At 40.6% G+C, this 26,627-nt stretch overlaps 1 protein-coding gene across 1 annotated transcript; it reads left to right on the top strand.

Moving 5' to 3' along the window:
* Positions 1 to 547: 547 nt before the first annotated feature.
* tnfrsfa (tumor necrosis factor receptor superfamily, member a) lies at positions 548 to 18,589 on the top strand. The gene is made up of 10 exons (XM_079581695.1): positions 548 to 788; positions 9,772 to 9,934; positions 11,481 to 11,612; positions 15,395 to 15,506; positions 15,579 to 15,712; positions 15,796 to 15,894; positions 15,968 to 16,014; positions 16,124 to 16,405; positions 16,960 to 16,996; positions 17,471 to 18,589. Exons 1-10 carry the CDS (start codon positions 756 to 758, stop codon positions 17,770 to 17,772), a joined length of 1,341 nt encoding a protein of 446 aa, XP_079437821.1. The 5' UTR covers positions 548 to 755; the 3' UTR covers positions 17,773 to 18,589.
* The last annotated feature ends 8,038 nt before the right edge of the window (positions 18,590 to 26,627 follow it).

Genomic DNA, 26,627 nt, shown 5'->3' with positions numbered 1-26,627 from the left:
CTTATATTTTACAGTGTTTATTTTGTTACGTGAGCTCAATTTACATTATGCTGTTTGCAATGAAGACATATATCGTATACAGTATCAATATTTTTTCATTTTTATATCTTTCACGACCCCCACATTGGGAAACGCTGGTGGTCTCCTTCACCATAACATAAAATGAAGTCTACTATAGGTCTACATGAAATAAAGAGTGGGCTAGTGTAGTGCAGTGTCAGCCTTCAGCGATTGACTTTGCTCATCCAGTCTTATCCCAGTTTAGGATCACTTATTGACTCTTTTGTTGCTTATTAATCAGTCATTACTCATCAGACAGTTACACATTAAATCTCCAAAACTTCCAGCGACCCCGCACCGACAGCAGGTGCCACTTCAAAGCAGCACACTTTCCTCCCCTGTTAAACTAAACTAAAAATCTGTAGCAACTTTAATGGGCGCGCGGCACATGCTGGAGTATTATTTCCAACGGCGCGCGCTGATTGGCCGACGCGACGCCGTGACGCACCCAGCACTTCTCTGAGCAGAAAAGTCCTCCCTTTAGTTCAGTCCGTGTTGCTCTCCCGATGAAAAAAAAAGCAGCCAAACAAACTCCTTAACCAGATCGGGCACATGACCGGAGCTGGATCACCTTTTTTGGATAACACAACAAATAGTTCTGTTTTTGCGCGTAACATTGGTTTGAAGATCGAAAGACGCTGGTTTGTTACGCGAAGTCCAAGTCCGGCGTTTCCTCTCATCTCGAGGTTCCCAAGATGAACTTCGGTCCGGTGTTCGGGAAACTTGCTGTAAGTAAAAAAGTTTCACAACATGTCCTCTTTTCATGTTCTAGTCTCGTTATAAAAGCGAATCTGGCTCCGGAACGTAGATAACGCGGCAGTTTGGTGACGACAACGCGATTTTAATGAATAGTTTTTTTAATTGTAGCTACTGTTATTAGCTTATTTCAATAGTTCACACAAGGAGTCTGTTTTCCTTAACTGCACCGACTGGGGTTTTGTGAGCGTTTCCATGGGAGCAGGATATATTCATTGCACTGTTTTCCAAAAATCAATGTTGGGACACACGGGAAGCTCAAATCACAGCCTAGGCCTGCGCGCGTCGTCCATGTGAGGATGAAACAGCAGACCATTGTCCCGCAAGACCTCAAACACAGGAAGCAACATTGTGTTTGTTATTGATGATGAATAAGGCCAAGTGTTTATTTCAGCGTTGCAGCGGAGTCCAGAAAAAAAAAAAAAAAAGTGACTTGAAGCAGCTGGCGCCTGTTAGGTTAGTGTGCGCTCTGTCCGGAGAGAAGTATGAGCTACATATGTTGTATCATTCACCCCACATTACATTCACCATCTGCATTGGACATCATGTGGTCGCACTGCTCAGACGTTCAGCAAACGATAGCTTTTTGTGTGGCAGCGGATGTAGGATTGCTTTATTATGGGCTTTTGGGTGTATGGACTATTTTACCAAATACTTTGCGCAACTTTACTCCAAAACGTGGCGTTAGGAAACTTTTGGAGAATTAATCAGTTTGACCCCGAAAGCTCGCTGCCACCTTCCTACTTAGCCAGGCAAAGCTGCAAATTCCCTTAACAGTTTTTTTCCAATAAAGTTAATTCCACACTCAGACAGACTTCTTTTCATTCTGCGCTGTTGCTTTTTCCAACTGTGCCGCAGCTAATCCAGACACTGTACATTAAATGTGTGTGACAACTTGTGTCCAGAAAGGCAATAACTATTTTGGACTGAGATTTAAAAAAAAAAAAAAAAGCTACTTGCTGTATTTTTTCCACAGTGAAGCAAATTACCATCGGACCATTCAGTCCTGTCTGCTGATGTGCCTGGAGCTTTCCTGTTTGTTTTCACCATTGTCCGACATGCGTTTTAAGTCATGCAGTGTTCCATTACTGAAATCAGATTTGCTTCTTCGGGTGGCAATGTCAATGTTTATCTCTTCTGTAAACCACAGAAGAGGCTCGCTGGAGGCCTTAACAGCAGGCCCTGTTGCTAGGGGGCTGTGAGGAAACTTGCCCCCCACCCCAGCAAAACTCAGCCCCCTAACACACACACACACACACACACACACACACACACACACACACACACACACACTGACATGGAGTGTACGTGCCTGGCTGTCCTGTAAACTTCCTGTCTACTGTACACAGATAAGCTGATATTAGTGGCATCAGCTTGCATCGGAGACTGAACATAGCTGCATTTACACTAGATTGAGATCTGTTGTTGCTTACTGTATGTTTGGGTGTTGGTTCACACAGGAAATATCCCTCTCTGTCCCACTGGACAAGGCAGAGGGCAGGACAAACATTGGGGACGGGCTCAGTCTGAAGTATGTCACTGAAGATAGAGAGTGGTGGTCACTGGTCAGCAAACAAACCACTCAAGTGTTGTACTGGCTTGTATTCTGCACAGAGACCATGTGAACTTTGTGGGACCCTGTCTGTGGCATCTGTCTGATGCAACTCGATGCAATATAGACAGACAGCAGGAAGTCAGTCAGCTGTGCAATACTTCGGACCAGATAGAAGATATGATTTTATTTTTTCATTCAGCGAGCTTCTTTAGGGCAGATTACTGCTGTATATGGCACAGGACAGTCAGACACGCATGTGTAGACTCTCCTAGCCTGGCTAGCCAAACTACACTTTTATAGAGACGCATCGTCTCGTATCTCTATCAAAAATCACTCAAAAACAGTGAACACTTCTGGAGAATCTACTGGCAAAGCACAAAACACTTATGATCAGATGTGATGGTTCTGAAGTTTGAGTAGATATTTAACAGAAAAAGTCTTACATATTTATGCCAATAATAAACACAGGTCTGTGTTAAGACAGTCATAAAACCAGGTGGAAATGATCTGCTGTGTGGAGGGTCCCGGGTGTTTAGGCCAGTTTGTGTAGTATTTGTTCATAATTTCCAAGGAGGCCGTCGTCACTGTGTCAGCTGGAGCTCTCTGAACTCTCCTGGTTAGAGAGTGCTGAGTCACAAAGGGAGTGCCACCTGTTCAGGTGTAATGCATACCTGAGGAGCAAAGTCAGACTCATGGATCATGATGCTGCAGAGCTGAGATTAGCTCATGGGTGATGTCAGTGTGTCTGAGAGTTGTAAATCATTGACAAAGAAACATACTGCCTTTATTTTAAAATGTGTATTACATTTGTTAATAAATAGAAGTATTTTGACAAGCCTAATTTACCTGCATCAGTGTTGTCGTGGTGATGGGTAATGTAAAGTGGAAGGGTAATAGCATGGGAGATTTGAATGCAGAATAACTGAAGTTAGTTGTTGCAGCATTCGCTGCTCGTGCGTGTGTGAGTCATCTGACAGGTCAATCACATGAGCTTTCTTTCAGGGCATTTGGTTTAAGATGGACACTGTTTACCCAATGATATATGCAACCTGTCAATCTTCGCTATTTATCTAAAGCAGTGCTTCCCAAAATGGGGGCCTCCCGGGGAGCAGAGGGCCCCCAAAGCATGTCTTCAACCGAAGTACTTTGAAGTCTTTGTGATTTGTCACATTATATGAATTTTAAGCTGCAAACATCACACATTTCGGAATAAAACAGGATAAATAGTTGGGAGCTCCTGTTTGATCTTTGGGAATCACTGTAAATCAGTCTGAAGAGTCTTTAGGCATGTCATAATGGATGCCCTTGAGTACAATCTGAAAGTGCTCAAAACACAAATAGAGCATTAAAGCATACTCACTAAGCTGAGTAAATAACGTGTATACTTGTAAACAGCTGTAGGTTGTCCGCTACGGTAAAACGAGGGCTGACACTCTTTAGAGAATGTCACATTGTGATTCAGGTGTTGTTTTTGAATGTTGCTCTGTGCTCAAACACAGGTACTGCCCACTCACTCCTCCTACTGAAGTGTCATGCTCTGAGTGAACTGGCCAATCCCATTGCAATGATGTATGAGCATGTATGCTGCCATTCCCATGGCAACTTCAGCTCTTGCATTTAAATGTCATAATTTGACAAAAAGAAATATTGAATTTGTGTTTATATTATGCATGATTGCAGTCACAGCTGCAAATCTTGCAAACTCTAGCAGCCTAAGTCTTTTTATTGTCCTGTGGCGGCTATGTGGAAACAGGTGTCTACGCTCTCACATTCAGTGCATAGCTTTATATTGCTGTAGAAGCCATGATATAGTTTCTGAAGCTCTTCTTTCCCACTGACTTTGGTGCATCGTTTCTTTGCGTACTCGCTGCCTTCCGTGGTATTAACAGAATAGTCTTAGAACAAACTCAACCTTTGTCCCGACAATGGATAGCTGTTTACAAAGCTATAAATCCCAACTAGAATCCAACTTTTGATGGCCACTTAGGCTGTTGTTGATCCTCTCCGAGTCACATATTCTACATTTTTGGAGTTGAGTGTTTATAGAGAAAGCTGTAAACCGCCTGTTCATCAGAGCCTTTTTCACTTTGACACAAAGTGGAGCTTTTATGGAGCTAATGCGATTGTCTGTGAACCGAGGTAATGGATTCCTGTGCATAGTTGAATCTATTAGTCATTCATTTCAACTCATTTTGACCCGGTACTAGGTGCTGCTGTGGCTTCTGTGTAAGGGTCTGATCAGAATTTGAAAAGACTTGCTTAATAGACTTCTACACTCAAGAATCCCAGCTTGTGACATTCAAAGTCCAAACCCTTTCAACAGTGACTATGACTCATCTGCTGCATGTGTAATATCACCCTAAGAAACCACAAAGACCACTAAACACTTCCACAACAAACACATGGGAAAGTGTATGACACCAATCACCTGAGAGCAGCTTTTTTTCATCAAAGGGAAGAAGTAGAATGGATTTTTTTGTGTTGAACATTGACGTCAGAGAGACAGACATGTTGTTTGTGTGTTTGCTGCTGATAGTACATCGAATGTCACTTAACCTGCTTGTGACACGATGTCACACTCATCTAATCAGTGAAGCATACCTCCCGAGGAAACAGAAGAATTTGTGTGCTGCTTCCCTGAGTTATAAATATCCGGGCGAGCGAGCGGATATGTTGTGGCTCTAATGGGTGCCGACTGGGCCTCTCTGAGGCAGGCTGCTGCTGCTGAAGGGGGGACCGTTTGGAGCTAAACCCTGCATGAAGCCTTTGTATTGTCTTGAGCTTCCTGTGCTCCCTGAGAGGAGGGGGCGAGTGCTTTTCACACGCTCCCACATGTAAGCTGTGTGTTGGCGTTGTGTGTGTACGAAGCGTGTTCCTTCAAGTATTGTGCTCCAAGTTTTATAGTGTCACAAGGTTGTGGTTTTCACAGTGTAAGTGCAAGTGTATGACATTGATATACAAGTCATTGTCTTTATTGTACATTCAGAAGCAGTCTCTCAGTTGTTCAGCGTGTCCTCCTCATAAACATAAAATGTCAGTGTAAACAGGCTGTTCAGATGTCCTACGGTTTCTACACAATAGTGCTAAAATTAGACTAGAATCTCGTGCTTTCATACAGATTACAACCTGCAAATAGAAAAGAGATGCATTGGAGTTACTTTGTTCTTTAATGTTTTGACAAATAAAATAGAAGTTCATAAATAGTGGCAAAGATTTTTAAAGTTTCTTTAATCAGTTTGGGCAGTGACCAGTTATTGATCTCATATGCCGCTTATTTCTTATTGCCCATTACTAGTAAGGAATGACATGTCAGTACGTTTTGTTTGATTGAAGATAAACATGTTTATAGTGCAGTTTTTCTTGTTCTTTATGTGCTGAAAGAATGGAGATAATGGCCTTTGAGATGGACTCCATGGCAGCTGAGTTTGGAGTGTGAAGGGGGAGGTGTCTCTGGTGCTTGAGTGAGACATTGTACAATAAAGATGAATCTGTGTTCATGTCAGAGGCGTTTTGAGTTGTCAAGTATACTTTGACTTATGGTTCAGATGAAGGGCCTCACAGCAGCAGCTGTGGAAACTAGTTTTTTTTCTTTCAATTCTCTGTCATGTGCTCTTTCTCTAAATATCTCTAGGATCAAATGCTGAAATTCCTCAATATTACATGGAAATAAAGTTATTGAGCTCGCTTATGGTGTAACCGTGCTGTTTGAGACAGCAGTGCACCTTGTTATACTCGTCTAATGTTTCTGTTTTACAATGATCATATAAGTAATGATCACCTATAAACAAACATAGATATATATATATACAGATGGCCTTTTATTTACGTACTGGTGTTGTACATTGCTCTGTTTATTTTTTAGTAAAAAAGTAAGAAACTGGGTTTTAGGAAAAGTGTGGTATGGGGTTCTCGGTTGTAATAGTGTTCCGAGATTAAGAGCATCATGCCCTTTCTTATCAGTCAAGTTTTATTGAAATCATTTCATGCTGAATCTTGCTTGCATTGTCTGGTGTGTGTTCCATGCATAAACTATGTGTTTGTGCGTACTGTAATAAGCCTTAAGCATATAAACTGATCATAGCAGTCTAAATGGCCCATTGATAGCCTAGGTCAACTGAGAGGATGTCCTGTTATTTAGTCCTAAATGCATTCTTAGTGTACATGGCATGTGCGGGGATTGTGCCGAGGCGCTTGGGAAGAACCCTTGGTCTTTGGAGGAAATCTGTTGTTGTCAAATAAAGAGAAAGTCCCTTGTTATTCTATTTGAGCTTTTATTAGTTTAACTTGCATCCACACAAGCAAACGGCTTCACTCTAATGCACATGCCAGTACAATAGCACAGTGTTTTGCTTAATAATCTGAAGCCATAAAGTCTCATTGTACAGCAGATAGACAGAGCTTAAGGTCTGAGTCCGGGCTGGAGTGTCTCCAGCCCTTGTGGCTTTAGAGGGCTCTGTACACTGAGGTTATGGTCACTCAGTTTTCCCTCAAATGTTTCTCGAGGTAAAATCTTGCCGCATTGTGGCTGCCCACGATCTTACACACATGTGGACACTTAAACAACTCTGTGATTTTGATTTCTAGACATCTTATGTGGGTAATTTTCCCACCTCATGTGTTGAATATAAGAAAACAAAATGTGCTAATCATATTTTTAAGCATTCTTATTTTATTAGTGTTATGTTTGTAATATGGAACAAAGAAGGCTCTCATCCCTGCGCAGGTCTGTCTTTGACTTCAAGGTCTTTTGTTCTGGTCACAATGCCTTGCAGCGAAAAAAGGGCTTGGTAGGTCACTGTGGGTGGGGTCTGTAACCCCAAAGGTGTGTCTGCCAGAATGAGTCGACAGGTGTGAGCTGAGGGCTTTGTGAATTGGCAGATTTTATCATTAGCCTAGTAGCTGTGTCAAACTTCAAACTTCAACTTTCATTCATCCATTTCCACAAGTAAACAGGAGTCATTCGTAGTGTAGTTGTATATTCCCTAGTCTGATGCTGACATTGCTCTGGCCTGGGCATTAAGAAAGCCTTATGGAACTGTGCTGGGTTGAGTTCCTCTCAAGAAGCTCGAGAACAGCTGCACCTGACGGTGTTTTGAATCACAAATCCTGACTTAAACAAAGACAGGAAATGAGGCCACTTTGTGCTTTCTATGCTTTGTCACTTTCTTTAGACACTTGCAAACACAAACAGTTGATGTCATTAACTCACACACACCAACATTTATATAATAACTTTTTCCAATTATAATTCATCTTCAGTCTTGTGTCTATGTCAGTGCTACATTGTGATCAAGCACCACACAGATTCCGAGCTTGACTTTTCACACGGCCTTCTTCTTGGGTCCCATTTCTATGGTACAGTATCCCCAGTCGTTATACACATGAGGTATTCAAGTCTTAGTCTGTGTCAAACAAGCTGTTAGCCCCCCCTCACATTTCTTCTTCTGCTTCTGCCTCCCCAGAATGTTTGGATAGATATAAATGGTGTGATTGTGACTGCACTAGCCGTCTGCCTGCTTCACAGCGTCTTTGGAAAGTCTGACGTGAGCAGTGCAAGAAGAAGAAAGAAAAAGGCAGAGGGGAAAGTTCTTCTGAACAACAAGGCATGGCGGACCTCCAGAGAGCCCAATGCAGCGTCAAAAGCGGCTTGGGTTAAACTCTGTCCCCTTTTCTGTGTTCATTCTTCTCCTAATTCTCCCACACTTTGTTTTTTTAGACCAGCAATTCCCTGTAGATCATCCCCACCTTCATCACTGTCTTCAATTTCTCACTTTTAAACCCGTCCCTTTCGTCCTCTCAACCTGTCCCATTATCTGCTGCTTTAGCTGAGAGGGGGCGGGCGCGTTCGGAGACAAAACCTCCAAATGTAGGCCTCTCCTTTACCCAGGAGGTGTCGCGTTGCATTTTCGGGCGCTCCGCGGTGGTGTCGCATGTCGAGGCATTCAAAGCGATGGGGTTTAAGAATGTGGGTCATTTGAAGTAGAGCCACTAAAGTGTGTTGTTTGCCAATGAATAGGGGCTTCTCACATTGACATGGTGAAAGGCGTGTGAATAAACACCAGCGCCTGGGGGCCACACTAAAGTGTTCAGCCGTATTCTTCTCTGTACCCCACCTGTACAAGCCTGTTGTTATCTGTCGGATAAATCGAGTGCGGGGATCGCACTTGATATGCCACCACGGCGCTGTAATTGATCAGGCGCTGCTCACAGTGAAGAAAGTAGTGGATAAATCTTGTTTGTACCATGGTCTGGGTGAATACTCTATTCTTATTGGTTTACTGGTGTGCGTTAAAACCGTATAACGCACGGTTAGTCCGGTAACAGTTAAACCACCTTCTATATCACTCCACTGCAGCTGTTTCCATAGTGATGACAAACTATTGAGCTGGAACTAGCTTCAGGTAAAACAGCTTAAAACATAAAATAACTCGGTATTGCTTTATATTAAGGTATGCTCATTAAGTATTAATAAGCATTAGTAATCATTTTAGGGTGAGGGTAAAGGTTTAGGTCAGGGTTAGGTTAAGGGTTGGCTATGAATAAGTGTATTAGTCATGGCCTATTAGTATGTTAACAGATAAAAGTATAATAAGCAGTGTGTTAATACGTGACAAGCATATTATTAATGCTAACGAGCACACCTTAAAGGAGCTATACCTGATTGTACAAAGAAACAGGGTCATTCAAATTTCAAATTGCTATTTTCTGGTCCAAACTCATCTCAAACTTTCCTAATGCATTTACAACATCATTAAAAGAGATTAAACAGGGAGGAAAACTGTCACTTCACTGTAAAAAATGCCTTCTCGCCTGACATTTTAAAAGGCTTTAAAACCAGTGTTTTTGGATAAATGTCTGCTTTTACCATATACTAAAGGACAAAACAAATTTATTCCAATAACAGAAAATACAAAAAATCAAGGATAGCTCCTTTAATATAAAGCGTTACTAATAACTCCTGCCCTGGACTTAAAAAAAAAGGCAGCAGGCCACGGTGAACAGGTATCAGCTGATTAAACGACTCGGTACCGGTGCATTATACAGTTTTAATGCACTTCGCGGGGGAACTTCTTGCCTCCACGTCGTGCATTAAAGTTGTATAATGCACGGCTCCTCGTTCTTTAATCATTACTTATTTGTGTCGACTAAATGTATAGCTGTGCATCCAAAATACACACATAGCTGCTGTGCGTCGGTCGTGTCTGGCGGGCTCCTCTAATTGCTTTCTCGCAGCAGATGTTCAAATCAGATGGTTCAAATTAAAGTGAACCACACAAGGTTTGCTCACACAAGGTTTCTTATGAAGAGAGAGTCTGCTTGTTTAATGTCCATCTAATGACAGACCGTGTGTATTAAATATTCACTGAACTTCTTTTTATTTATTTGTCTCCGTCATACAGGTGCTGGTAGCGTTGCTGTTTGTGAGTCATGCAGCAGAGCTCGTCCCAGCAGCCCAGTGGTCCGCCGACGACTACAGAAACCTGACCCTGAAGAGACACCGTGCTTGTGTGGAGAATGAGCAGTATCTTCACCTGGGGCTGTGCTGCCTCAACTGCCACGCCGGTGAGTCCCGACAGCGGCGGTGCTGGTCACGATTGTGTGGCAGTTTTGTATTGTGTGTCACGAGCAGGAGTTAACACGTTTCCCCAGAGCTTTTGTATTTGTTATTTACTTTTAATCCATGCTTGTTGGTGGCCCTGGGGTAAACTGACGGAAGCGAGGCTGTGCCAGTCTGTACCACCACTAACAACTCACTCACTCACTCACACGCGTAATGCTTACATGCAAAGTGGGTGATCTGTCTTGCCCAACGACACAACAACAGTCTGCAGCAGTTTGAGGCAGGATTAGAACTTTTTTAACATGTTGTTTTGAATGTTCTGAATATTTTTCCTCATTTCATGTTAAAATGAAAATCAGATAATGCACAATACGCAAATTTTCTTAAAGGGGCTAGATGCAAGTTTGCCATTTTATACTCACTGCTGCCACCTCAGGTCATACGTGTAACTGCTGCTTCTATATTAAGCTCATGCATGACGGCAATTCGGACCGAATTAACACCTTTCTGAGTGACAGTGCAGGATTTTAGAAGCAGTTGTGGTGAACAGGTCTGGGCTCATTCTACACTTTAGGACTTTGTTGGAACATGTAGGGGGAGGAAAATACTTAATTTTAACATTTTAAAACTCTGTATAGTCCCTTTAAGGTGTGCTCATTAAGTATTAATAAGCATTAGTAATCATTTCAGGGTTAGGGTTAAGGTTAGGTTTAGGTTTAGGTTTGGCTATGAATAAGCGCGTTATTAATGGCCAATTAGTATGTTAACAGATAAAAGTATAATAAGCAATGTTAATACTTTACAAGCATATTATTAATGCTTATTAATACCTAACGAGCACACCTTAATGTAAAGAATTACCCAAATTTTCTTAAGCATCAATATTTACATCAAGTCCCAAATCGAAAGTGTCTATGTTAAAGAAAATGTTTCCAAACGGAGCAATTGTATGGCGGTGTTGGTATTTTGTTTTTTGGAAGAAAAGTGTACGGCTAAAGGATGCTGAATGTCGCTTGTTTCATGGCTAAAAGAAACACAGAGACATAGTAACTGAGTAAGCTTTAAATCTCGAGTTCAACCTAATGTCTGTTTGCCCCAGTGGCATTTTTCACATTCCTTGTGTTCGGCAAACACGTGAGAATCAGGGTTTATTCACAGTGGTCAACGTCATGAAAGCATACACAGAACCAGTGGAAGAAATCATATCTCCTGGCTGTTGACGGGTCCGTTTCTACTAAACTGTTACACACTGGAACGTACGACCTGGGGACAACATGAGCGCGAGCAACTTACTTTTACTGTTGAGAATAATGAGCTGCCACTTGCCAGTACAGCTTCTGTACCAATAGTATTTCATATTCACATTTCTTTTACACAATGGATTAATACAAAGGAAATGATGAAATGCAAGGCTTTCCATTATTTCCTATATCAATACTTTAATTTACTTTAACAGTGTAATACTCTGTGCATGCTTTTTATTTATGTTTTTATCTCTGTATTTCTCTTGTATTACAACTTAACACATTTATTTATTTATTATTTCAGGAACGTTTGTGCACAAAGCCTGTGAAAGAGACCAAGAGCAGGGCACGTGTCTCCCTTGTGAACATGGACAGACCTACACGGAGCACAGCAACGGGATGAACCGTTGTCTGCCATGCACGCACTGCCGCTCAGGTACAGCACAAACCTTTAGCATAAGCAAAAAAAACTATGAACGCAAATACTTATGTGTATGTGTGCAGTTTACACCGCGACAAAACTGTGGTATGTTGGTAATGGACGCACGTTTCTTTTACACAACAACGCACATCATATTGTCTGACACCCGGGTAGTTCCATGAGAGGACGTGACTGCTGCGTCTTACTGGAGACTATTACTGTGTAAACGGCGCCTCAGGTGTCCAGCAGTTCATCTTTGTGCTAGAAGTTTCCAAGTCGTCAACTGGACTAATAGTTTTAGTATCTCTGCTCCTCTGCTTTTTCAATCTAGTTTGAAAGTGGCCACTTAAAGCAGAACTACGTAACTCATGCCCCTAGAGGCCATAAACGCCACTGCAGGTGTCGTAGCATGTTGTGTTTTTTATTTGCTCCTTAATTGTCCGTGAGAGTAAATACTACGCTGAGGGAAAAGACAAAGGGACAGAGGGATATTGTACATTTAATTACACAATGGACATCATTTTTTTCACTAAAACTTGGCTGTAAATACTGCTTAAGTGGCGCTAGCCCACAGTTAGTTTTGCCGTTAGCCTTTTAGCTTCTTCTTTGTCATTCCATTAGTGTGTAATGTGCCTCCAACTCGGAGGCAGGGAAGTTGCAATACGAAAAGGATTTATTAAAGTTAACAAGTTACTTAGTTCTTCTTTAAATATTTGTATAAGAAAGAAGTCAATGTGCTGTGTAAAATGAAGACAAATTAGTCTTCTCCACACATTCCGGTACCGCTAAATTTATTTTAAATGGCTTACCTTTGCTTTTAATCTCCATAGCACTAAATTCTAAAACGCATTCAATACAAATTTAGACTATTACCTCAATGTACATAGGGGAGCAATGTAAAATTGTATCCAATCAGATACAACCACCACATTTACCCACTCATTTATCCACTTAATGAAGCCCTATGAAGCTGTGCATACCAGGTTCAAACAGGAGCATAATTCAATAAAAGCTGTAACTGAATTGGCCTCTAATTCAATTCTACGCTATTAAAACGGAGTCAATAAATGCTGCTTCTCAAACCAGTTTGCGAGCGACACTGCATTGTTTGGGGAAAGTCAATACCTTTTTGTGTGTGCCCCCGCCTCTCTGGGCCCACTCATGAAAATGTGATCTTGATGATGTTACACGGAGTAGCAGGGAGTGTCTTTGTTGTTTTGTTCCCCGTGCGCTGTGCGAGCATGTTAGCCGTCCCTGTAGAGTTGCTGGTGTGTCTGTCTTACCTGGCTGTACAGGGTGTGGCGCTGGCCCATTGTCTCCTACACTGGGGCGTCTTTGTGCCCCTGTGAAAAGCAGGACCACAGAAAAGAGACTACTGTTACATAGGATGTGTTTTTGAGCCCTGCACTTTTTGTGTCTTTTTCTTTTTTTTTCTTTTTTTTTCTGTTCAAGTTCTTTTAAGCATCTACAAAATCATTAGTCAATCCCAAGAAGATACACAGATTCACTTGTAGGATATTTTTGCATTTTATATTCTATTTTCTTGTGCTTATTTGCTTTGTTGCTTTTGCACAATAGGGAAATCTAATCTGTGACTTCTTATACCTGCAGTGTTTTTCATCTTGTGCCGAAGAACAGAAACTGCATGAATTATTCAAATAGACAGGATGTAGAAAAAGCACGTTTATACTGAGTTCTGCCACAACAGAGATTTACATACTGACTTGAATTTGAGTTTGAATGCTCTTTTGTAAACAAGCGCTACGTGGCCTCAGGCGACTCAACCCTGGTTTCAACTTATAGTGTATTTTTAAAAGACATCTGTCGGACTGCTCCCTGGTGTTTTTGATAGAGACGTATCTACTAAGAACTTCTGTGTCCAGTTATGTAGCATAAACAAAGCAGAAGACAATCCTCCCTCTGTTTTATGAACGTTTGCAAGCCTCACTGAGTCCTCAATTTGTTGCTGTGCAGCTCTGGTTCATTTCACCTTCTCCGAATGTCGATCAAATAAGTGAAATCTGAGAAATGTCATAATAGAATTCCATTAGATGTTTCTTGGCACAAATAGAATTGGTTTGTAAAGGTCAAGGTCACAATGCTTATTATGCGCTGGCGAAGCCCACGGACCTGATATGTTTGGAATTCTGTGATAGTGTTTCATCAAATGTGCAGCAGCGGCCAAGCAGAGACTAGGGCTCCGGGTATATCTAAAGAGAAGAATACAGCCTTCACAGCCAATAATGTGTAACAAGACTGTTCCCAAAGTCATTAAAATGACTAGACTGGCATTGAAGAACTACAGTCATCTTTGAAATAATGCTAGCCTGGCACAGCAGACTGAGAGAGAAATAGATACAACTTTTGTGATGATTGTTATACCCTTTCAGTTTGTAAATAGAATTTGTTTATTCTAGTATTACAGCATTGGAGGCCTCAACTGTTAACCCCTTAAAGAAGAACTAAGTAACTCACGCCCCTAGAGGCCATAAGCACCACTGCAGGTGTCGTTTTATACTTTTAGTTACTCATGAGAGTAAATACTACGCTGACAGGAAAGACAAAGGGACAGGGGGATATTGTACATCCAATTACATAATGGAGATCATTATTTTCACTCAAACTTGGCTGTAAATACTGTTTAAGTGGCGCTAGCCAGCAGTTAGCTTTGCCCGTTAGCCTGTTAGCTTCTTCTTCGTGAATCCATTAGTGTGCATTGGTGCTCGGCTCGGTGCAATACACTTGTATTACCCCCAGAGGGACTACGGAAAGGATTTATTAAGGTAAACCAGTTACTTAGTGCTGCTTTAAACGTAACTGAGTACATTTTCTACACTTTTACCCAAATCACAGCTTGTAGGCCAGTATCGTGCCTCAATTGAAAGCTAAGACCGACAAAACTCATCTAAGCTTCTTCCTTTTTTTGATAACACAATTTAGTCATTTTTGCCACGTTTTTATCACATTTTCATTGCTTTTTTGACGTTTTTTTTTTTCCAAGTTTTCGTTTCCTTTTTGCCACATTTTTAATGTGACCAAAACATGATGAAAACACAACCAACAAGTGTTAATGGAATGACTGGTGGGGGGTCTTTCATCTCCCCTTGTTGTCTTGAAAATCTTGAAAATCACAATTGCAACTGTCCTGCCTCTGGGTTGGAGCAACCAATACACACTAATGGAATCACAAAGAAGAAGCAAACTGAGGGCTAGAGCCACTTAAACAGTATTTACAGCCACGTTTGAGTGAAAAATATTATCTCCATAGTGGTATTGGATGTACAATATCCCTCTGTCCCTTTGTCTTTTCTGTCAGTGTAGTATTTACTCTCACAGAGAATTAATGAGTAAAAAACACAACATGCTAGGACACCTGCGCTTCTGGCTTCTAGGGGCATGAGCTACTTAGGGGCATGAGCTTTAAGTTTGAAGTTTTTCAAATAGTGAAATGTCTGTATTACGACTGGTTTTATCACGAGTGGTTTTATAAAGAGCGGTTCACCACAGCACTTACAAACGTACATTTGATTTCTTTAAAGAACACAACTCAGTAGACTGTACAGTGCAGAGCAGACCGGACACACCAGTGGAGTTTTGGAGTTCAATTCAAGGACTTCCTGTGGACAGGGGCTGCTGGTTAAGTCGTTGATGTCACTTTTTCCAACTCAAGCCGAGCTGTCTGTGACTGTAAATGCAGACTTAGGCCAAACTTTTTCATTCCATTTACTTTCTGTTTGCTGAGTATTATAAAAATCAGACAATTTGTTCATATTTTTTTCCTGTCTTGCCATCCATAGACGAGATAGAAACCGCCTCCTGCTCCACCACCACTGACACCAGATGCGAGTGCAGACCAGGCACCTTCTGTGTTCCAGACCAGGCCTGCGAGGTCTGCAAAAGATGTGCAAAGTAAGTACCTTTTAATCCAGTTTAGATTAAATCACCCGCATTATTTAAATAACACATTTATTGTTGTTTTAGGTGCAAATCAGGAGAAGAGGAGGTGAAAAAGTGCACTCCATTCTCCAACACAGTGTGCCAAAAACGGGACCTGTTTCCCACACCCAAATCCCCGTCTGCCCCAGTCCCTACAACATCCACTCCTTCATCTATCGGTAAACCTTTCTCCAGCTGTCTATTTACTGTATTTCCTTATTTGCATGTGCTGTGGAGCTAATCTGCTGTGTTTGGTTTGCAGTTATTCCCATTTTCATTGTCCTTGTGGTAATCGTCCTTGCCATAATTGGAGTGGCTCTTTGGTGGTTTCTAATGAAGCAGCAGTCATGTGACAAACCATGTAAGTTTTTCATATTATATTTTCTATTTAGTAACAACCTTCCGTTTGTAATGTCTGTTTCTGTTGTTGACAGGTTCAGGAGGTCACTGTGAATCCAGTGAGATTGTGAAGATTCCAATAGTGAGTGCATTGTTTTCCTACAATATTTTTCATTCCTGTCCATTGTATTGTTGTCTTTCTTTTCTTTGGAGTCGGCATCTTTGTATAAGTCACGGCTTGTTGTGATCAGGATGAGAGTGGGGACACTGCAGAGGAGAGGCAAAACACACAGAACGCAGGTCTGGAGGGAGAGGAGCCCCGTCCTGAGTCTCGACCGCTGCTGCAGGAGACCCAGTCTGGGCTGACCAAAGCCTCCCCGCCTCTGGAGGACGAGGATCGGGGCCTGGGGGACAGCTTGCCAAACACCACCAGCTCTTCTCAGACCAGTTTGCCAGGCCTGCCCACCGGAGCATCGTCTGGGAACTCTCCACATCAGAGCCCCAGTCCTCCCAGGCTCACATCTGCTGCCATTGTAAGAGCATTTATTTTATTTTATTGACATTATTAACTGATTTGCATGTATTGAGGTGTGGTGTTTCTGGCGCCCTTACGTCCATTATCTTAAAGGAACAGGCCATCGTTTTTCCACACTAAGATATGTTCTTACCTGAGCTTAGACGAGTTGATGTGTACCTGTCTGGTCATTACACGTGCGCCCAGTCACGCAGAAACACCAGTGATGTTGTTAGCATTTAGCCTCTCCTCCTCTCCTCTATGGGGCCACACACGGGGGTGAAGTTAGAAGCGACCAATCTCTTCCATGTTTTCCCTATTTAAATACGATTACATTTGTAGTTACACGATCCAAGTATAGTTACACCAAAATAAAAACGGTGGCCTGTTCATTTAACATGTTTGTTTGTGTGTGGCTGTGGGGAGGGGGGCGGTGTGAGTGATCATCTGTTTCTGTATGAAGGGTGGGTGTTTGGGGAGGCGGGAATTGTTTTTAACGTGTAAAGCACTTGGTATTTAGTATGAAAGGCACTCTATAAATAAAGTTTTGATTGATTGATTTTTTTTTTATAGGAAAATCCTCTGGAGCATCGACTTGTGCCTCTACAAGGTATGTTTACACCAGTCATAGATATCTAACACTTCATTGAACGCAGTGAAGCAACTCTTTAAATCACTTTTATGTTCAAAAACAATGTGGAAAGCACATGTTGCTAACGTTTACTTGGTACACAGCAAGTCCAGACAATCTCTGCTACAGATCTCACATTAACTGCTTGATAGATTAATAATCTCATGACAGTCAGGCCATCTCCAAACCCTGAGGCGACTGGATCATGCTCCCTTTTTGCTTTTGTTGTGCTTCATGCTCAATTAGAGACCACATGGCTTAACAAAGTTATTTTCGATCCTCCGAAACAATTTATTTGTACATTCCCTAAAGTCATTTGTTCAGAAATGGTTTACATGGAAATGAGATTGAAAGACAGATTGATTATTTTGAGTCACAATAATGGACTAGAGTATGCACTGTATTTGTGAGTGTAAATTACAATGCTCAACTGTCCCTTCCCTGTTGTTGCAGGGTCAGAGAAATCCCTCAAGAAGAGCTTTGATCTGTTCGACGAGTACTTGGATGTGCGGATTCACAACAAGTTTTTCAGGATGATTGGCGTCAGCGACAATCACATTCGCATTGCAGAGAACGGGCCTCCTGGTGACAAAGTCTATGAACTGCTCAAGAACTGGATGCAGAGGCAGGGCCTGAAGGCGGACATCAATGACTTGCTGGACGCTTTGCTCAGCATGGACCAGCGGCGGTCAGCTGAAAACATTGCATCGGCCGCTCTTCGAAGGGGCTACTACAAACACGCAGACACACCATGAGATAAAAGACTGACATGTACTTCAATACAAATCTGCCAGCACACAGACACTCAGAATGTGACTGTGACTGAAGAACAGGCTTACCTCTCTGTGGCAAAACAGCCATATATTTCAAAGCCAGTAGATTCAAAAAGAAGAAGGGGAAGCCATATTGATGAGTGCTCAGTGTGTGTGTGGGCTACAGAACAGTCAAATATACTGTTACTGACTCTTGAATGCCTTTTGAAGCTTATCACTGAGTATGAAGCTTGCAGCATCTACAAGCTAAAATGTTGGTTATACTGTACGAGCAACAGTAGCCAAATAATACTGAAAGTTGAGATGTCACTGGGCGTGTGTCGCGGATCTGGTTGTCTCTCCAGAACATAATACATCACCCGAGGACAAGGATATACACTGGTTTGTAGGCGTGGCATTATTTTGTCACAAATATGGTGCCTTCTCAATGCACTGACCTCTGGCACTTGTAGGGTGATAACTACAGTCAGGCCATGTAGCTTTGTATATTTAGTGTTTCTGCAAATTAAGACAGGTGGCAAATTCAAACCAAGAGTCAGAGTAAAGTGATAGCCTTACGTCTGACATGAGATTATGCTTAGTTTTTTTGTGTGTTTTTGACATTTGAAGAAATCATTTTTGCATCACTTTCAGTGTTCACGTTAGAAGGATTTTTATCAAGCTGTGTCTCTCCCGATAACTTCCGTTACGATTCTGTGTGGTCCAGAGTTCAAAGGTCAATTTATTTATTCATATATTTATTTCAGTGAATAATAATGAAAAATATTTATAAGATGACCACCAACCTATCAGCCCTGAATAAGACGTTGTTTTCTTTTTTTGGTTTGTGGTTTAAACAAAATGCATTATTGTTGTTGAGTAACAATAAAATACTTGATTTTTTTTTTTTTTCAATATTGCATAGTTAATTACACACATAGTTGTGACACAACAAAAAATGCAGAAAACGTCATTTCAAAAATTGCAGTAACTGTGTGTAGAAATTTGACTGACCGACTGTGATGCAGGTACGGAAAATTGTGTCTTGGTTAGAAAAGACGAAGATGAAGGAAGCTTTTTCTGGATAAACAAAGCTAAAATGAATTGCCCCAACATTGGCTTTTGTACATCTTTGCTAAGTGCATTTGTATATATGTAACTAGTTTATTAACAAACCAGAATTTATTTAGAGACTGATGAAGTTATTGAGATTATCAGATGCACCAGCCAGAGTGTCTGCTAATGACCTTGTTTATGTGTCTTGTTTTGTGCCCATTGTTCTGCAGAAATGTACAGAGTTGAAAGAGTTTAAAATATATTGTATTTTTGTGTGATGCACCAGTGCTGGCACTGCCATCTATTGACAGACAATGAAAATGCAGCCTGCATCATTTCTTTAGGGATGTTCAATTCTAACCCCCTTCCACTTCTATTGCACTATACTAAGAAAGGCTCTCGGTCTGCCCTGATAGAAGAAGCAATTCAGTGAATCAGCCTTGGATCACATTTGTCGTTTACTCTGTGGCACTTGATGTTTGATTGTTTTATAATATATCTGTGCTGTAACCGATTCAGTCGCGAGTCCTCGGCTTTTCAAGTCCTTTTCCATATTCATTGTCATTTCAGTTAGAACTTTGAACATCAATCAAGTCAAACACCCAAACTGTTTATTTCAATTCCTAATAAATGTTTTGTACAAATGAGTCATTTTTTCCTGTTTGTAAAAAACTTCAGACTTTTTCTTTTTTTACTTCAATTGTCATACATTTTTTGCACACTCACAACATCAGTCTTTCTGTCAGTCTGACCAAAACATCGCTGGCAAGGATGTTTTCTGACATTGAGACTATCACAGTAATGTAACACATGCAGACCTTTAGTGACTGCAGCTCATTACCTCATTCATGTATGGAAGGCTTCTTACTTTTTGAAGCGGGTACATGTATTTAAAGGGATATTTCAAGACATAGGGCCTCATTTCCTAGTTATCCAGAGTGTTGCTGATTTCTGGAGATATTTTTTTTTATAGTTCATGCAGTTCTTGTATGTGAAGAGTTTCGTGGCGCTAGGCTAGTGCAAGGCTAGCGCATTTCTATGGTATCAGCTAGCCTGCATTAAAAACAGTCTGACCCGCTCCACAGTGCACCTGAGGCAAATCACTTATAACACCAGACTAACCATATACAGTACATGTCTATGTCAATTATACAACCACGAAGCTGATGCTGCTCAAATATAAGTTATTTCAAATGCAAAATGGTTAAAATGATTCTATGGACACAAACATTTATATGGTTAGTCTGGTGTTGTAAGTGATTTGCCTCAGGTGCTCTGTGGAGCGGGTCAGACTGTTTTTAATACAGGCTAGCTGATACCATAGAAATGCGCTAGCCTTGCACTAGCCTAGCGCCACGAAACTCTTCAAATATAAGAATTGCAAAAAAAATATCTCAAACAACTCAACAAACAACATAAATTAGGTGGCGACAAGTGTGGGGGGAAAAAAACAAAACAAAAAATCCTACATTGACTGTTTTTTATTTTGGAGACTATTTCCAACCCGTTTCAGGATTCCATCAAAATAGTAAAAGTGACTGTCTTCTGTATTGTCATCATTTGGGAAACGCTGTGCTCTCATAGAAGATTTCTCCAGCCTGTCCTTGCAGTGCTTGAGTCCAGCTTCTGTCTGATGTATGAGTCCTTGACAGAGTGGCTTGTCTACAACCTGCAATAAACACCAGGAAACTTTTAGACACTTGTTTTGAATCACTTTCTGAATAACAACATAAACTATACTCACTGTTTTGTCTACACCCTGCTCTGTAAAACTGTCTGTGACTTTCCTTTCTTCCCCCCCGACTGTCCTGTCATGTGGAGGTTCCTCTCTCATTCTCAATCCGGCCGTTTGAAAGGCCGAATGCGGCTTCACGGTTTGTTTCTTTGTGACAGATCTCAGCTCAGGGTCAGTCTCCAGCTCTATGCTGTTCCTTGTTTGGAGTTGTGCCCATTTGTTGTTAAAGGCTTCCATAATCACAGCTGTCTGTTTTCTCTCTGGGTTTGCTGCAGCTTCCTTTATATTTTGTGATGGATTTGTCTTGTTTTTCATATTAAAACCCATCATGACTGATTGCCGTCCCACTTGCGTTGATGCTTCTGCAATTGAATTAGGAAATGCACTTCCTTTCTTTACATTTCTTGCCAGACTTTTTAGAAACATTGTCTTAACGTTCTGTACGTTGGATTGCCTGCTCCTGAGCCCATCTGCGTGTACCTGTACGTTTTCCTTGGTGTTTCTGTGAATGTGTTGCATCTTTGTGCCACTCTTTAGTTTGATGAAGTCTGTCTTCAAAGCAGCGGCAAAGATGTTGTTCTTCTTCATCTTTGTTGTTTTGTGAGGCTCACCAGATCGTTTTCTAACCAGTAATGTTGTAAACGCTGTTGCCTTCTTCTCTTCCTTCCTGTTGTCCTGTTCGAGATGAATTCCAAATTGTGTTTCAAACTGCAATTCAGTGTTTCTTGCTGACAGAATATTTGCTTTCCTATGATCTGAATAGCAAAGTTTGTAGCAGCGCTTTAAAGATGTAAACTGAGGCTTCTGACAGTTCACTTTAACAGGTTTGTCTGTGGTGTCAAATATGACTGACCAGAATCCATTACCAAGATGAAGGGTGATCCTTGGGTTCGTCACAACTGCAGTGATCACACTTCGAGATCCTCTTACAGAACAAACGATCTGGGGGGAAAAAGACATTTAAGACATTTTTTATACCATGGTCTGGGTGAATACTCAATTCTTATTGAGTTGGAACTAGCTTCAGGTAAAACAGCTTAACCCTTTATAGGCAAGTGACTATTATGGTCATTTCCACACACTTTACTTATGACCTGCCTGCTGCACATCAGTGTGGTAAAGAAGCATGTGGTCCCCACTCAACCAATCAGAAGAGATCACTCTACATCACAGATCCCACTGCTGTGGCATTTGACCAATCAGTAATCTAAACTTCCTGTTTTCTCTGAAGTCTGAAAAAGACTGGTACATTTCTTTACATAACTGTAAAACTAACCATGTTAAGTTGATGAAACTCACACATTTTATTGGTGAATAATTGTACTAAGTGATGATATATGTGTTGGTTTTGGAGGATGTGGTGAAACAAATGATATAACAGCATGAAAAAGGCAGGCACCATATTTGATCATACTTAACTTTAGGTTTAATTCACTTAAACCTAAAGTGAATTAGTTTTGTCCATATTTGGACATGCCTGTTGCACCTATTATTCATACTTACAGTATGTACATACAGTATTTTCTTGACAAAAGAACCAATAAACCCTGGGACTTAGTCTTTATGTTGCCAAAGGTTATTTTTAGTCAAATCTTTAGGCAAACAATATTGAAGGTGACTGACCCCGCCCACTTCACGTAAAGCACAATCACATTACAAAAACTCTTGCCTATGACAGGTGTGATTATCAAACATCAATATCACAAAACACCTCCTGAATATCAGCACCCCAGAGACCTGAAAGTACTTTTAGTATATTTTATATATAAACCGTTGTATTTTTGTTCCCCAATGAACTAAATATGGTAACTTTTCTCACAGTGATTTTCTGCATGATAATGAAAACTTTTGAAAAACAGAAATAAACTTGTATTATGTCCCACAACAACACAATTAAGTACAAATTATTTATTTCAAAGTATTTCAATGAGTGCCCTATTAAGGGTTAAAACATTTTTAAAAATCCTGCTCCGGACTTTAAAAAAAATGAAACAGGCCTCAGTGAACAGTTTCAGTTTGTGTGACCATGATATAAGTGGATTAAACAACTTGGAGCCGTGAGTTACACAGTTTTAATGCACTTCTTAACTCCAGATCGTGCATTAAAAGTGTATAATGCACGGCTCCTCATTGTTGAATCCTTACTTAAATACCTGTAATGGACTAAGCCTCCGGACATATTCCCTTCTGACTTGATGTAGTGAAAAGGTTGTTGATATTTTCTGCAGGACTCCATATGTGCAGGCGCCCATGGAAAAGTGGTCCCAAATAACGTGTGTGGCCCGTCCGTGTTGGGGGCGTCTTCTTCTCAGTCTGCAGCTGAAGTGACCCTGGTCTGAGTTCAAGTCTGGGTGGGGGGACAGACCAGAGAAGAGCAGCACAGACAGAAGCAGAACGCATGGAGCCATTGTACAGTTAGTCAGACGTGCGGCACATCCGGTGTTATCTGAGGACTTTGAATATGCAGATGCACAAACAAAGATGCTAGAAAGTTCTCACAGTAATATGCTCAACTGAAAAGTACCTCATGCCTCCTGACCAGCAGGAGAAAAATGTTGTCCAATCACATTTTTATTTTTTTCAAATTCCCCAATCTTATTAAGCTAATCAGAAGACTGTCAACATTTTTGGGGAAAAAATATTTTTCTTTTTAAGATATATGTGTCAACTATGGATATCAGAAGGGCATACGTGTGAAACTGAACCTTGATGGCAAAGTTATTAAATGCCAAAAGGTTAACATTAGAAAAACTGTCCATCATCACTTTGGTTTTGCTTTGTTGGAATGACACTTCAAAAAGTACTTCTTCTTTTTTTTTTCTTACACTCTGTGGATGTCCAGGAAGCGCTTCTCTCTTTCTCTTTAAGTAATTCCTCTTCTGGGGGTGTGATTATTATTTCTTCTATCTTTGTACTTATTTCCTCCATCAAAATGGACAAAATAACTACAAATGTCCACTACAGAGGACATTTTTTAAACACTTAATCTCTGATAAAATACAGTTGAAATAAGTCCTGTGTATTAATGAGTTGTTAGGACACTTATATAAATATGCAAACAACATTTCAATCCATAATTTGCTCCATAAAAACGTTTATGCATTTACCTCACATAATGTGTTTGCATTGATGGCCACCATTTTCCTTGATGAAAAAAAGAAAGTTACCAAAGCCCCGCCCCTTCACATTTGGTATCATTGAAAGCTCTAAATGTCCTCTGTAGATGCCAAAAGGAGCTAATTCAGTGCTATGTGTTGGGTGGGAGATATTCAGGTTTAGAAAACTAGAGGACACATATGCATTGCTGGTCAGGAGGACAGTGCATTCTAAGGGGCTGTTTGTTGCCTTTGCCCGTATTTGGAAAAACAGACTGACTTTATATATACATTAAAGAGAGACAGACATACGCTCTGAATTGCTCTCCCATGAATTTAAACCCCACTTGTTGTGTTGAGTTTTTTAAAATATATTTTTTGAAATTCACTTTACAGCATTTTTAAACACACATTAGAGCTTAAATAATTGTATAGAGTATACTTAATGGTGATTGTGATCGACATATTGCGTCAGCATTATTTAGCCCTGCTCTAAAGTATATTGGCCCCATAGCCTTTGCATAATATCATATGGCTTTAAAACGCGACAAGCAGCCGCTCTCATCTCACTGATCCTTCAACAGCAGCAGGTACGGACAGTTTACATTTGTTAGTTTAGGCCAGCATTATTATTTAACAATTCAGAATAGTGAGAAAGTGTTACAGATTTGTATTATTATTATATATTGGTTTCATTGCAAATTCTTGACTAGCTGTAACATGTATTTTCTGTGTTAAATCACTTATAATGAGCTTTTCTTACCGTCCTCTTTTGACATTTCCTCATATTTATTCAGAGATGGGAAACCTTGCAAGCTCCCGCCAGGTGACAAACGGCAGCAATTTGAATTTGCGAGTTTACGTCACTGAAAAGGCCTTGGAGATGGATGCCTTTGTCTTGTCCCAAGAGGTTCTGCCCGACAGTTCTGGTAACGGAGGCAAGAAGTTGATTTTTAGGAAAGATCTCAAGTGCATCCATGTCCAACCCTCGAAGACAGAGGAAGTGCCCTGGGCCCATAACCACTACCTGTCTGTGTTTGTGGAGGATGAAGATGACGAAGAGCTCTGCTTTAAGTCACTTGTTCTGAGCGTCCCACTGCCGTATGCCTTCACTGTGTTAGTGTATAATGTGTAGCACACACAGTTTTCACCTACATTGACAATGAAATAAAAAATCAATTTTCTCTTGTGTCATCATCTTAACAATAGCCGACTTCAAATGCTACAGTATTTTGCTTTCTACAAAATGACATCACCAATTACCTACAATATGAAAAACAAAAACAAAAACAAACATCTGTATTAAAAATTAGGTTTGATCTGAGCTTGTGGTGCTGACATTTTGTGAAGGCTTTACTCAAAACTGTGACTCGGGTGAATTTAGGTTATTTTCATTTGACTTGGTTCTCGTCCACTGTGATATGATGTGATATATCTCTGAAATCCTCAGGGTGTATACTTTACTTTCTTTATGTAATGACGTTTGACGTTTAAGTGGTGTTTAAAAAAAAAAAAAAAAAGGTTCAATGTAGGGATTGAAAAAAACAGTTTTCAGAGTCGTGTTTGGGACAGGTTGTTTCAAGATATTTTATAGAATAATAATTGTAACTGTACGTAAACTTGGTATTTAACTTCACACATAACCAAGTATAGCATTTGAACCAGAACTCTAATCAGTCTGAATGAGAATTTAATCAGGACGAAAAAAAAACATGTTTCAGACAAAGTCCCAGTAAAGCTCCAGTTATTATTTTGTAACATATCTGTGATACATTATCAGCCTACAAATGTTAATTTCCTTGAGGATTATCTATCCTTGGGCTGATGTAGTAGCCTTTTCGAGGTCAGCCCAGGACAGGAATGGCTTGACCTTAGCTAGTAGGTGGAAAAAGCTTGCCTTTAACACTGCACTTATGTGCTTGGTGTATTTCAGGCCACTGTCAAAAATAAAACACCCAGATTGCCCACAAGAGGAGCAAAGAGTGCTAGGGGGCCTAAAATGGAAGACCTGACAGCAGGTGAGTCCGGGCTGAATAGTATTCAGTCTCTGCTTCATTTCAGTGGAGGAAGTTCTGAGAAAGCCACTGTTTGATGCTGTGAAGGCAGTTATGAAGAGGTTCCAGTGAAGAGCACTTAGGGTCACAGGAAGGTAGATCTGGAGGTCATCTGCATATAAGTGGAACTGGATGTTGTGTCAAGAGATGAGTTGTCCAAGTGGCATCATGCAAAGTGAAAAGAGTCCAAGAATAGATACTTGAAGCACACTAGATGGGGCAACTGAGGAATAAATGACTGAATCACTCAAACCTAGTCTCATAGCAATCCTTATGCAAATGGGACTGGACAAGAACTGAAGCTCCAACAAGGACTGGGCATTTTTCCATGATCTTTGGCCCTGTCTACAAAGGGACTCCCATCAGCCCTTGGTCTATCTATGGCCTATCCATCTGTGGAAGCATTAATATGTGAAATTGTATCAAATTAACAATGATGACCTTTGATCTATATACATCCAGTATGGCATCCCCATTGGGAGAGTTGTGATGTTGTACAAATTAAACTGTTTTATGCATTATGATTTTGTGAGGTAATTTTCTTAATCAATCAATATAATTCATGAATACACGATACATTTGATTTTTAGAGCTGGGTTGGTCAAGCTGAGGTGGGAAAATACAAAGCTGAATTTCTGGATCAAAGTGATCCAAGATGTGTGATTAAAGTTTGAAACGCAAAAGAAGCTAAAATATGTATTGTATTTACAAAAACAATTCAATAGATATACCTATAAGTTTATCTACAACAGGCCAACGTTTATTGGTAGTAATTCTGTTTTAATCCACAAGAGGTCAGTAGTGACTCTTTCTCCGCTATTCCTCAGCGCATGTTTGACTGTGGTGGTGATAATAATAACAATAATTATTATAAATGTAACTTTGAGTAAACTACAAATATATGTATAGAATATGCAT

This window comes from Gobius niger (assembly GCF_951799975.1).
Source record: "Gobius niger genome assembly, chromosome: 2".
Taxonomy (NCBI): domain Eukaryota; kingdom Metazoa; phylum Chordata; class Actinopteri; order Gobiiformes; family Gobiidae; genus Gobius; species Gobius niger.
This window is presented reverse-complemented; position numbering and strand designations above follow the sequence as displayed.

Bases quoted from the DNA above. Each gene is read 5' to 3' on its own strand.
- tnfrsfa (XM_079581695.1), top strand. From the start codon at position 756: ATGAACTTCGGTCCGGTGTTCGGGAAACTTGCT. The intron at 15,895-15,967 runs GTAAGTTTTTCA...TGTTGTTGACAG, and splicing joins GCAGTCATGTGACAAACCAT to GTTCAGGAGGTCACTGTGAA. The intron at 16,406-16,959 runs GTAAGAGCATTT...TTTTTTTTATAG, and splicing joins GGCTCACATCTGCTGCCATT to GAAAATCCTCTGGAGCATCG.